The sequence below is a fragment of the Colius striatus genome, chromosome Z, assembly GCF_028858725.1.
Source record: "Colius striatus isolate bColStr4 chromosome Z, bColStr4.1.hap1, whole genome shotgun sequence".
Classification (NCBI taxonomy): domain Eukaryota; kingdom Metazoa; phylum Chordata; class Aves; order Coliiformes; family Coliidae; genus Colius; species Colius striatus.
Genome location: NC_084790.1, coordinates 1,457,985 through 1,469,851, shown reverse-complemented (window position 1 = coordinate 1,469,851; position 11,867 = coordinate 1,457,985). Strand labels below are relative to the sequence as shown.

The 11,867-nt window shown below is 53.9% G+C and overlaps 1 protein-coding gene across 1 annotated transcript; it reads left to right on the top strand.

Annotated features, from left to right (window-relative positions):
* Window positions 1–2,562: 2,562 nt before the first annotated feature.
* Window positions 2,563–2,898, top strand: RPRML (reprimo like). Its single transcript, XM_010203216.1, has one exon. The coding sequence runs from the start codon at window positions 2,563–2,565 to the stop codon at window positions 2,896–2,898; it is 336 nt and encodes a 111-aa protein (XP_010201518.1).
* Window positions 2,899–11,867: the final 8,969 nt, after the last annotated feature.

The window sequence follows — 11,867 nt, the reverse complement described above, 5'->3', positions numbered from 1 at the left end:
CAGCCTTTCCTCAGCAGGAACATGCTCCAGTGCCCTGAGCATCTTGCTGGCCCTGTGCTGGCCTCTCTGCAGCACTTCCCTGGCCCTCTGCAGCTGGGGAGCCCAGACACAGGACCCCAGATGAAGCCTCAACAGGGCAGAGCAGAGGGGCAGCAGAACCTCCCTCCACCACATAACAATGGGGTGCTCTGGGGTTTGAAGCACTGGGATGAAGGCAGGGAGCATGCAGGGGGATGCTTGGAGAGCTGGGTGGTCCCACAGCCCTCACTGTGGACCCTGGAGCCACGGATGGGTGCAGCAGGCTGAAGCTGAGCTGGGGTGCTGTGGGAGAAGCTGGAGCTGAGGCCACAAGAGGGAGCAGAAACTCCTCGAGGCTGGGAGGGAGCTGTGGAGAGGAGCTCCCTGCAGGGCTGAGGCACTGGGGATGTTCTGCTTTCCCCTGGGGATTCTTCCTGACCCTCAGCTTCAGCAGCACCAGATGCTCTTGTTCCATCAGGGCTTTCCCCTTCCCTCTGGTTGCAAACTGCCCTGGAGAGAAAAGCCACGTGCAGAACAAGGAGGGAAAAAGCAACAGGGAAAACCCAAACCAAACAGGTTGTGAGCCCCTGGAGTCACAGAGGCTGAAGCAGGGGCACAGCCACCCCAGAGGTCTTCATCAAGACCTTTATCAAGACCTTTACCAAGCTCAGGATCCTGCCTTCAGCTGCAAGTGAGCAGTTCTTGTTTTAGGTTGATTAAAGTGCCCTTCAGGGGCTGGGCAAAGAAACAATGTCAAGATGTCCACAGGTAAATCAGGGCAAGGTCCTCACATCATGGCAAGGGGCTGAGCTGCTCTTCCCTTCCATCCAGGCAAACAAAGCTGAGCTGTGGCGCTTCCCCTGCCATGGGAAGGCTCAATCCTGACCCAGAGGTGCCTGGGCACTGACTGGCTCGTGGTGGCACTTCGGGAGCTGAAACAGACACAGGGAGGGATGAAATTGCCTCTGGGGCTGTGTCAGTGGGGCTGAGGGGCTGTGATGCTCCAGCCCTGGGCAGCTGGGGGACAGAGACTGGGGTGCAGCACCCTCCAGAGAGACTAAAGCTGGGCTGTGGCACTTCCCCAGGCACATCCCTGCCATGGGAAGGCTCAGTCCTGACCCAGAGGTGTTTTGGCACTGCCTGCCTCATGGTGGCACTTTGGGAACTTAGACACAGGGAGGGATGAGATTGCCTCTGAGGTTGCCTCAGTGGGGCTGTGATGCTGCAGCCCTGGGCACAGCAGTGACGTAGCTGTAGGATCCAGAGTTGGGGGGACAGATTGGGGTTCAGCACCCTCCAGAGAGACTAAAGCTGGGCTGTGGCAGTTCCCCAGGCACAGCCCTGCCATGGGAAGGCTCAATCCTGACCCAGAGGTGCCTGGGCACTGACTGGCTCGTGGTGGCACTTTGGGAGCTGAAACAGACACAGGGAGGGATGAAATTGCCCCTGGGGCTGTGTCAGTGGGGCTGAGGGGCTGTGATGCTGCAGCCCTGGGCACAGCAGTGATGCAGCTGTAGGATCCAGAGCTGGGGGGACAGAGATTGGGGTTCAGCACCCTCCAGAGAGGTTAAAGGAGCAGGAGGGGCAAAAAAGAGAGACAAAGGTGCTCGAGGAGGAACTCCCCCCCCAGCTCCCTCCCTCCAGCCAGAGGATGCTAAAGATGCAGCTCTCAGCTGGAGGCACAGGACAGGCATCAGTGAGCAAAGCTGGGGGTGGACTGGGCTGGATTGGGCCGGCACAGCTCTGTGCTGAGAAGGAGTGGGTGGCACAGAGCAGCAAGTGGAGGAGCTGCAGGAGCAGCACTGACCTGAACCTTCTGAGGGTGGGGAGGGGTGGGGGGACGGACACGGTGGTCTGGGGTGGATGCTTGAGCTGATTCCAGGGGCAGGTTTGAAGGGAGCTGGGAGGAAGGATGGGTTAGGTGGTGCTTTGCAAGGCCCTTAGGGGTCAGCCCCCAGCTGGGGGTGGCACAGGGGTGGGTGCAGCTACCCCTGGCAAGGCAGGGAAGGGGTGGGCAGGCTGGGTGAGGAGTGGAGTGGGAGGAAGGCGGTGCTGGGAGGGGGGAGGCTGGAAGGGGGTGGAGTTGCTGGGTTTGGTGATGGGTGTTTTTCTCCTCCTTTGAACACAGGGGAGACTTGAAGCTTGAAACTTGCATTTGTGAAGCTCCCAGGCTGCAGGAATCAGCTCTCCCTGCTCCCAGGGGTGGTGGTGGGGGGGAACTGCTCTGTCCCTGAGCTCAGGGCTGGCAGCTCCCAGGGGGTACTGGTGAGGGCAGGAGGCATGGGGCAAGCTCCAGCTGCCTTCCTCTCCCCTGCACCCCCTTGTGCCTTTCCTTTCTCTCTCTTCTTGCTCGTTTAGGGGCTGGTTCTAAGGCAAGAAGGTGCCAGGAAGGAGCCATCAAACTGGCATCCCACCTCCAGGAAGTTTCCCCTCCATCCCAGGTGCTGTGAGAAGAAGGTTGCCAAGGACTTAAGGGGTGGGCAGGGGAACCAGCCAACTTCCCTCTCCCCATCCCCAGAGCTTTGGGAATCACCATTTAAGACCATGAATGGATCCTTTTTCAACCAGACACTCTTGGAGCAGGGAGCTGATCCCAACAGGACCCAAGGTTTGGGGATGCTCATGACCTGCTGCAACGGGACCAGCTCGGTGTTGGCTACTGCTGGCAGCTCCTCAGCCCTGGTACCTGATGAGAGGAGCCTTTACATCACCAGGGTGGTACAGATTGCTGTCCTCTGTGTCCTCTCCTTAACTGTCATGTTTGGCATCTTCTTCTTGGGCTGTAACCTGCTGATTAAGTCAGAGAGCATGATCAATTTCCTGGTCAAGGACAGAAGACCTTCCAAAGATGTTGGAGCTGCCATCATGGGACTTTACTGAAAGCCACCAAGCTTTTGGAGGCAAGTGAACTGGGTGGACTTGGTGCTGTGATGCACGTTCCCATGTGTCTGGGGTGGTGGGGAATGGGAAGAAAAGGGAGGAGAGGGTCTGTTGTCCATGGGAAAGCAAAGCTGCACTTCCCAGGCAACAAGCTGTGGTGGTGAAGGGGGGAGAAATGTCCCTTGGAGGAAGGCCAGCGTGGTGTTGCATGCAGAAATGGCTTCAGTTATGCATGAAACTTGTGGAAACAGTGATGATGTGCAGATCTGGACTCTGTTGCTGCTGTTACCTTGGCTACTGCTACCTGGGATTTAAGGCTAAAAGGGAAGAAAAGCCGACAAAACAAAGGGAAAAGGACAATGAAAACCCCAAAACTCAAGAAGACTCAACAAAACCAGGAAAAAAGGCCAAAAAAACACCTCCAAGAGAAGAAAAAAAGGACAAATCACTCCAAAAAGTCAACCAAAAGCCAGCCCAAAGCCAAAGTAAAGGGAAAAGGAAACCCAGGGCACATCTTTGCCTGTGGGGCAGGGGAAAGGAAAGGGTGTGAGGGCTCAAAGCCTCTGTGTCAAGCTGTTTGTGTTTGGGATGTGCATGTTCTGGTTCTGGGATGGGGAAAGCATGTCCCTTCCTTGTATTTCTGAGCTAGCCTGGGATACCAACTGAGTTGTCCCTTCTTCTACCTTTGTGTTGAAGGAAGGAAAGCAGCCAGGGAAATAAACCCTCTGCTCTCATCATCCCCCTTCCCCAGCCAAAGTCAAAGCATGTTTGGGTTTGTATGTCACAGCTGCTTCTTTCTGAGTGCTCTGTTCAAATCCCCGAGGGGTGTTTTCGGGTGGTTTTAATGACAGCTGGTGGATATTCAGCTAAAAAGAACCCAACCTGTTGCAAAAGAATTGTGTGTTGGCTTCATTTCCTTTGTGTGTGTGTGAGTTGAGGTGTTTCAGTCCCAGCTGCAGGTGGAATCATCTCATCTGCCAGTTCAGCTCGAACTGGGGATGCTTCTTTAAAGCAGCAGCTCCCATCTGGTTTGCTTCTCCCGGGGGAAATCAGCTCCCACTAGCAAATAAATGCATCCAGAGCTACACCTGCAGTGACTGGGTTAAATACCTGCATGGTGCTGAAGCTGAGATGCCTCAAGATGCAGCCAGTGCCTTTTGCCAAGCAACATTTCAGCCCCTTGACTTCTCCAGCTCTTCTGAGCTGTCAGAGCTCAAGCATGGCAAGAGGAGGATTGCTGAGCTTTGTGATGGGATAGCAGCTCAGTGGGTGTCAGATGGAAATCATCCCAGTTGTGTTGCCCCAACAGTATTGCTGCTGGGCTCATTGCTGTAGGAGCCTGGAGGGGCTGATGATTGGATCTACCTGGGTGTCAATCCAGCAGAACAGCTTTCTACTCTGTCCAGAAAGAGCGATTTGATCATGAATCAATATTTCCTGAGCTCCTTCTTCAAGGTTCCCACAGGGTGGGACTGAACCTGATGCAGTGCAGGGCTTTATTTACCCCCCAACCGTTGTCTCTACCACCTTGAGAGCACAAAGCCAATGTGGCAGCTGGGCTAGGATTTGGGATCCAGAGCTCTGAAGTGTTTTGGAGGTGTCAGCTGGGCTAGGATTTGGGATGCAAAGCTCTGGAGGTGTCAGACAAACAGCTGAACAGGTAGGGCTCTGCTTTTTAGCAGCAGCTTTGCTTACCTGAGCAGCTCTCTCAGCACAGAGGGTGAAAGCAGATGTGAAAGTGGCTTCACACGGGGGATTTTGGTCCCTTGAAGGGGATATTTTGCCATTGATCTCTTTGGTAAGAGTGCAAACAGCTCCCAGTGTGGCAGCACAGCTTGGTCCCAACCCCAAGCTGAGAGGCTCAGTGCATGGGATGCCCCAGCTTTGCAAACACTTAGGACTGTTAAAACATGTAGCTGCACTGTCAGGTCAGAGCACAGCCCAGATGTGCTCCTTGAAACCCTCTCTAACAGCTTTAAGCTGGTGTTTGGGCCCCTGCTGTTGATCCATCCACATGCCTTGCTCTGCCAGGAGGGTGAGAGCAGCTGGGTACCTGCTGAGGCAGATGGAGCTTGTCCAGGAGTCAAGCAGGACAGAGGAGACTTTCCACATGGGCCAAGAGCTCAACTTTACCTTGGCTGATCATGTCCTATCTCCTGCCTGACCATAAGGGCTGTATCTTCATGCTGAGGTTGTGTGGACCAACAGAAGAGGATCTGCAGGGGGAAAGAGTTGGTGGGCACCAGCCACAGTTGTGTGTTACATGGCACATGTCCCTGTGGGGTTCCTCTTGCTTGAAGGGGTGTTTAAGGGACTCTCACACAAGCCCCCACCCCATTAGATTCCCAATAAAAGGCTGATTACCCCACTGAGAGGGAGAATTAACTGGGGCAAAGATCTCTGGAGGATTGATGCCAGCACTGAGACAGCAAAGAGAGACCAGAAGGAAGTGAGAGAGCCCCTTAAGGTAGAGATTTGGGGGTCCAAAGACCCTCTGGAAGCCCTTGGTGCTGTTTAACTGCCCCAATTCCTTCCCCATCCCATCCTCAGGTTAGAGATTTGGGGTCCAAAGACCCTCTGGAAGCCCTTGGTGCTGTTTAACTGCCCCAATGCCCCATCCTGGTTGCACAGAGCCAGGTCCTGCTGGTGGAAGGGAGGATGCTGAGGCTGCTCCCCAGACCTCAGGGGAAGAGATCCCACCTCAGCCCTCCACTGGCATCCCCAGAGACATGAATCCTTCAACCAGAAGGTGAGCTGGGTTCCTCCAGGGCTTGCATAAGCAAAGCAGACCATCATGGCTCTTTCTGCTGCCTCTCCCCACAAATAGCTGTGCTTTTTCATCTCACACCTACTCATTTAAGCTCCAGCTCACAGTTCCAGGCTCCCAAGAAGATTTAAACAGGGTTGGGGTGGGTTTAATGTCATTTTTGCTTTGCTTTTTAATGCCTCCTTGTAGCACATTGGCTTCCAGAGCTTCCCCAAGCTGGCAGGAGCTGCACAAGCAGGAGGGAGAGATACAAGGCAGGGAGGGGGAACATCACATCGGTGGTAGAGTGAGGACTGGCCATTGAGTCTCATTGATACTCAGCTCTCAGCAGTGGAATATTAGCCTGGGGGCTTGGCCACAGTGGTCTGAGGCACTGGGCCAGCCAGTCTGCAGCCTTTCTAGGGAAACAAGCCCAAGTTTAGGCTCAGTTATCCTACTAATGGGAACTCCCTGAACCTCACTAAGAGTAACCTGCACTGGACCTTCCCAATCGTCCTCCAGGGAGAAGCCTCTGGGCTGGTCCCCACTTGCCTGGGATTCTGTTCCAGCTGGAAGTTCTTCTTTCCAGCCAGGCAGCAGGGAAAGAAGAGCAGAGAAAAGCAAGTGGGGGAGCATTTCCCCTTCCTGCAAAGAGGGAAAACCCACTGTAAGCACTGCTTTTGCAAGGGGAGAAGTGGAGAGGTGACAAGACCAAGGAACCCCTGAGCATGGAGTGAGGGGAAAAAACCCTGAGCCCCAAACAATTCCCATCTCCTCCTCCCTGCCTTGGCACGGTTGGTTGAGGGCAATGGAAGAGTTAAGAGAAGACAGCCAAACAGGGGAGGGGAGGGAGGGAGGATCCTAACCTGAGCCTGGCACTGTTGTGCTTGCACCAAACATCCCCAGGGTTTCATAAGTGCTGAGAATTGCCATGGTAATGAAGCACAGAGGCAGGTTGGTATGGAAACAGCCTTCTTTTTAAAGGCAGGGAGGCATTGCCCAGGTTAGAACCTCCAAGCAAGCTGAACACAGTGCTGAGAGCCCCCCCAAAAGTGCAAAAGAAGTGGTGGAAATAACCAAATGAGAGAAGTAGCAGTTGCCTGCCTCTCTCTGTCTGGCACTTCTGGGCTTGTTCTGGAGGTAGGTGGAGGGAACTAGGTTGTTCCACTCCTGGGAAGAGTGGGGAATGGCTGGAGGAGAACTCTCCAGGTCCACAAGCAAAGTGCTGGTGGGGGTGAGGGGCTGGATCCTTCTCAGGGGGGACTTTGTGATGCTTCACTCTGGCTTCAGGTGTGTCCCCAGCTGGCTAATGGGAAGGACATAGCCTGTAGGGAGGACCCAGCCAAGCTCTCTCATCCCAGCTGAGCCCACAGAAGGATGCTGTGATCCCAATTCCCAGCCTGGCTATGGTTACCTGCACTCCCGAGTGGGGAAGGTCCCAAAGCTGCCCTTCAAGATGCTGCAGGTAGCTCAAAGAGGCTGGAGAGAAGGTAACAAGCCATTTTGTCCTCAAGCCATGTGCCAGCCCTCAGAAGAAAACCCAGGTTTGCTGAGCTCTGGCAAAACCTCTGCCTGCTGTGCTCCCTGGAGAGGTCACCATCAATGGAAATCCTCCCACAGTGGGCAAAAAGCCACTTCCCTCTCCCCTCCTGAGCCTGTAAGTGTGTCAGGTTTCTCCAGCTGCTCCTCACCTGGGGTTTCAATTCAGTGCTGCTTAAATCAGCAGCTCTGGGAGCTCATTCTCCCTTAAGGAAGCTGAGGCAGTGCACACAGGGGGGTTCACTTAGCAGAGAGATGCCTTGAAATACACAGTGCAATTGCTCAGGAGCATTGCTCTATAAATCCCCCAGTGCAGCTCAGTGGGATTCTCTCCTATCAGCTGTGAGAGAGCCATTAGTCTCCAGATAAAGCCTCTGTAGTCCATTAGTTGTGCCAGAGACTGACAAGTTGATGCCACGAGTTGGTGCTCAGCTGAGGGCAAACGATGACAGGAATCGAGAGGCAGCATTGCCTCAGCCTCCCAATGTCTCTGTTGGAAAGGCTGCTGGGGGCATTTGGAGCTGGAATTCCTCAGGTCCTGCCCTGGCTGAGCGCTTGAGCCTGCTGGGAGTTGTTGGTCTGGCACAGGGCTTGCTCCCTGCTGAGGTGTGCAGGGCACTTTGGCACCTACCACAATGCCTGGGGCTTCCTTCCAGGTAAACCTGGCTCCTCGCTCTCTCCCTTGGCCAAATCAGAGCTGGTAGGGCATTGTGTGAACATTTAGAGGTATGAGAGGATCAAAGAGCTCCATCTGTGTGGACAAATAGCACCAGGAACAACCCTGAGCACTGGAGCCTGAGTGGTGATGCTGTTCATTGGGTTCTTGAGTTCAGATCTGTACCAACAACCTGAGCCAAGCAGTCCCTGGGCAGTGCCACAGTGCCAGAGGTCAAAGACCACAAGCTCTTGGCCCACAAGGTCAAGGATTGGATGCAAGAAGCTGGGGCTGGGCTGTGTTACCTGTGCAGGGTGAAGATCTCCTTAGATGCGATGGGTCTAAATGCAAGTGGAGGTGTGTTCAAAGCTTGCTGAATGCAGCTTGGTGAAGGAGGGATTGGAAACCTCTGGGTTTAGTCCTGGAGAATCTATCTGTGGGAAGACAGTCAACACAAGGGAGCCCAAAACATCCTCAATAGCCTTCAGAGCTGCTTACTCTCTGGTGCTGAACCCATCTTGGGCTTCACACTAGTGAAGATGCTTTAGCCAAGCAGCAGCCTGGGCAAGCTTGGTGTGGTTTGAGACACTCTGCTTTGTTCCAGGAGCACGTGGTGATGGAAGAGAAGATGTTACCAACAAGCAGGGTGGTTTGAGCACAGCCCTGAAGGGATCACAACGTGCTGGAGGCGCTGGCAACGCTCCAGGATGGCAACACAAAGCCCAAAGTGACTGTCTCTGATCTGAAAAGCACAGCTCAGCCACATGGATTTCAGGCTGCAAGGACAGCAGAAGGCTGGCTTGGGAGATACCTTTGCAGCTCTCATCACCCTTCCCAGCAGCTCTTTAGTGTGGGTGATGTTTCCCCATCATCAGTTTGAGGCAGAAATGGCCTTTGAATGGCAAAGACTCTGAGCTCAGTAGCACCAGAAGCTGAGAGGCGGCTCTGTGTGGCAATCCTGGCCACAGATGAGGACTTCAAGGTGAAGGCAGCAGGTCTGGAACCCTTTAGTCAGCTTATGGTCAGCATCATGAGCCCTGGCCATGGCAAAATGCTCTTTGCTGGGGTACAGCCAGGGAGCAGCTACCAAACCAACTCACCTCACTTTCAGTTGATGAGAGCTGCCTGAAAGCTGCTTCTCACATGAACAAGGTTCTCCCTCCTGCCCCAGCACCTCTGCAGGTGGATTCAATCCCCTAGCAAGGAGCTGGGGGATGAGAGGACACAGCACCAGGAGCCCTTGTCAGGTCTGCCCTTCCTTGCTGTGTGGGCTCACTGGGTGTTTCTGCTTTGTGCAGCACCAGCTGGGCTTTGTCACCACCATCACTTCTGGCTGTGCTCTGAATAGCTCTGAAGGGAAAGAACACAAGATCCACCCTTCCTGTAACGCTCCAGCTCCTCTGAGGGGTCCAGCACCGTGAGGACGTGAGTGATCACTTCATTCTAACTATGGGTGACACACTGGGAGTGGAGATGACCAAGGTAATCATCAACAGAGGGCAAGAGCAACATCTGCTCTGTGTCAGCAGGCAGCTAGAGTGACCTGTCTGGAAAAGAGGCTGGAATGACAGAGCTAAACAACTCTGCTTCTTCATTAAAGAGCCACTTTTCCTCCCTTTAGTGCATCTGTTGCTACTGAGACCAGCACACAGCTGGAGGTGTGATCACAGATGCAGGTGCTTGTGCAGCACCCAGAACAAACCCAAGTGTGTGCATGAAAAACAGGCTCAGGGCACTGTTCCCTTCCCATGGCAGCTGCTGGATGCTGCCTGGCTGCCCTGGCATGGCTCAAGCTTTCATGCACATGGGGTTAAATCCAAAGTCATCCTTTCTCAGGAGGCCCCACAAAGTGTTCACGTCTCCCAGGTTTCTGTACAGCTGGCATTGTTCCCCTCCTGCCTCACTGAGTCCCAAAATGCAGCTTTAACAGGACAAGACAGCTGAAGGGGCAGGCCAAATGTAATTAGGTTTTTAATTAGCTGAGTTCTTTCTCTCACAGAACTGAAAATGGGGCTAATTAGTTGCAATGAATTCCCAGTACAGCCAACCACATCCAGCTTGGTGGGTGCTGTGCCAGCCTGCAAGCTCAACCCTGCTGCCCCAGCTCCTCATCTCTAAAGAGATGTTAAACCCCCTCAAGCCTCCTCCAGCTGCAGGGAGGGTGGTTTAGTGACCCATACACACAGCAAAGCTCATTGTTGTTCACCCCACACCTCACCAGGCAGGTAGCTAGTGAGCCACTGAGCCTCACACCTCTCCCAAGGCAGGAGCAGTGTGTGTTGGGACTTGCCCTGGGATATTTGCAGCCTGCCAGAGGGTCAGAGCTGGTAAAGACAACAGGTTTACTCTCTGCTTGCCTGCATCATGATTACAGCTGCCTGGCCTCCAAGACTGGCTGTGTGAGGTCAGAGCTGGATCAACTAGGGTTAGAAAAGAGAAGGGTGAAGGGGGAGCTCAACGACACTCATAAGTACTCTGAGAGTGGGTGTGAGGAGGATGGGGTGACGCTTTTCTTCTGTGGTGACAGGACAAAGGGTGATGGGCACAAGCTGCAACACAAGAAGTTGCACTGGCCCAGGAGGAGAAAGTCCTTTGGTGCTGAGGGGAGGGAGCCCTGGCCCAGGCTGCCCAGGGAGGGTGTGGAGGCTCCTTCTCAGGAGGCTTCCAAACCCGCCTGGACACGTTCCTGTGCCCCCTGAGCCAGGGGAACCTGCTGTAGCAAATAGCTGAACTACATGAGCTCTAGAGCTCCCTTCCAGCCCCTTGTTCTGTGATTCTATGAACTCTGCTGGTTGCCTTTGCTCCTGCTCAATCTCAGCTGGTGGGTTTCCAGCAGCTCTGTTCCATGACCAGGGCTGCCCTGGGCTGATGGAAAGCTTTAGGGTACAGGTTACAGTTGAGAGGGACACTTCCAGATCCTCCTTGGTGGTGTTTTGTGGTAGAAAGCCATAGATTTAGTAGCTCCTGCTTGTAGTGGATCACTACAGTTCCTTTCAATGGCTCTGGCCTGCAGGTGTCTGATTTCAGGGCTTGAGGGTGACTAATAGGTCCATTATTCTCTGGGAGGTATATAACAAGTTACCCTTTAACAAAGGAGAGGAAACAACACCTGGCAAGAGAACACAAAGCAAAACAGCTGCCTGTTGCGATGCTGTGGGCCAAAGTCCCTTTTTATAGCTCCCTCCTCATGTGCAGGGGGGTGGTGGACTGAAGAAATGAAAGGCAGCAGGGCCAAGGCTGAGCTGGCAGCACCCTGTTGTGGTGGAAATGCCCAGCTGAGCCTTCCCACTGATGGTCATTCCTGGAGGAGAGGGTTGCTCAGGCTTGTGCTTTGAGGTGCTGAAGCTCATGGAGCATCCCCAGCTCCTTGCATCCTTGCTGTCTCCCCACTTCACTCGTGCTGTGAGGCATATGGAGGGATCTGGAGAGGAAGAAGTTGAGGAAACTCCCATTAAACAGAGGTTTGAGTGTTGGTGGTCAGTTTTTCCCCCCCCTCCCACAGCCCCCAAACAGCACTGCTTGGCCCAGCTGCCACAACTGTGCCCTGCCACAGGGAAGAGGATGGCAAAGCTTGTCACCTCGTGGAAGGGCTTCCTCAAACTCCCCCAAAACCCAGCTTTAAAGAGTTCTCCCTCACCTTTGGATCCACTAAAACCCCAGAACTGTTCCTGGAGAGCTGCTCATTGTCCCCCAACCAGGATTCAAGGAGCTGAGCTTTGCAGCACCCTGCTCCTAGTGAATCCCATGCCAGGGGCTATTTCAAGTGCCATTTACTGGGCTCCTTTCAAGCTCTCATCATGTCTTGCAGCACTCACACCTTTCCTCCCAGTGTGAGGTGCCTGCAAACACATTCCACACCCTACTCTCCTTATTTTCAGCCACCAAACCCTCCATGTGCAGAAGTCCTTTGTTTGCTGGTAGCTTCTCCCTTCTTTCCTAGGTGTAATGAGGCATTTTTAGGTCACACAGCTAAAGTGGCATCACATCTACCATCTGTGACAGCCCACAAAAGCCTCACCCAAAGCAACT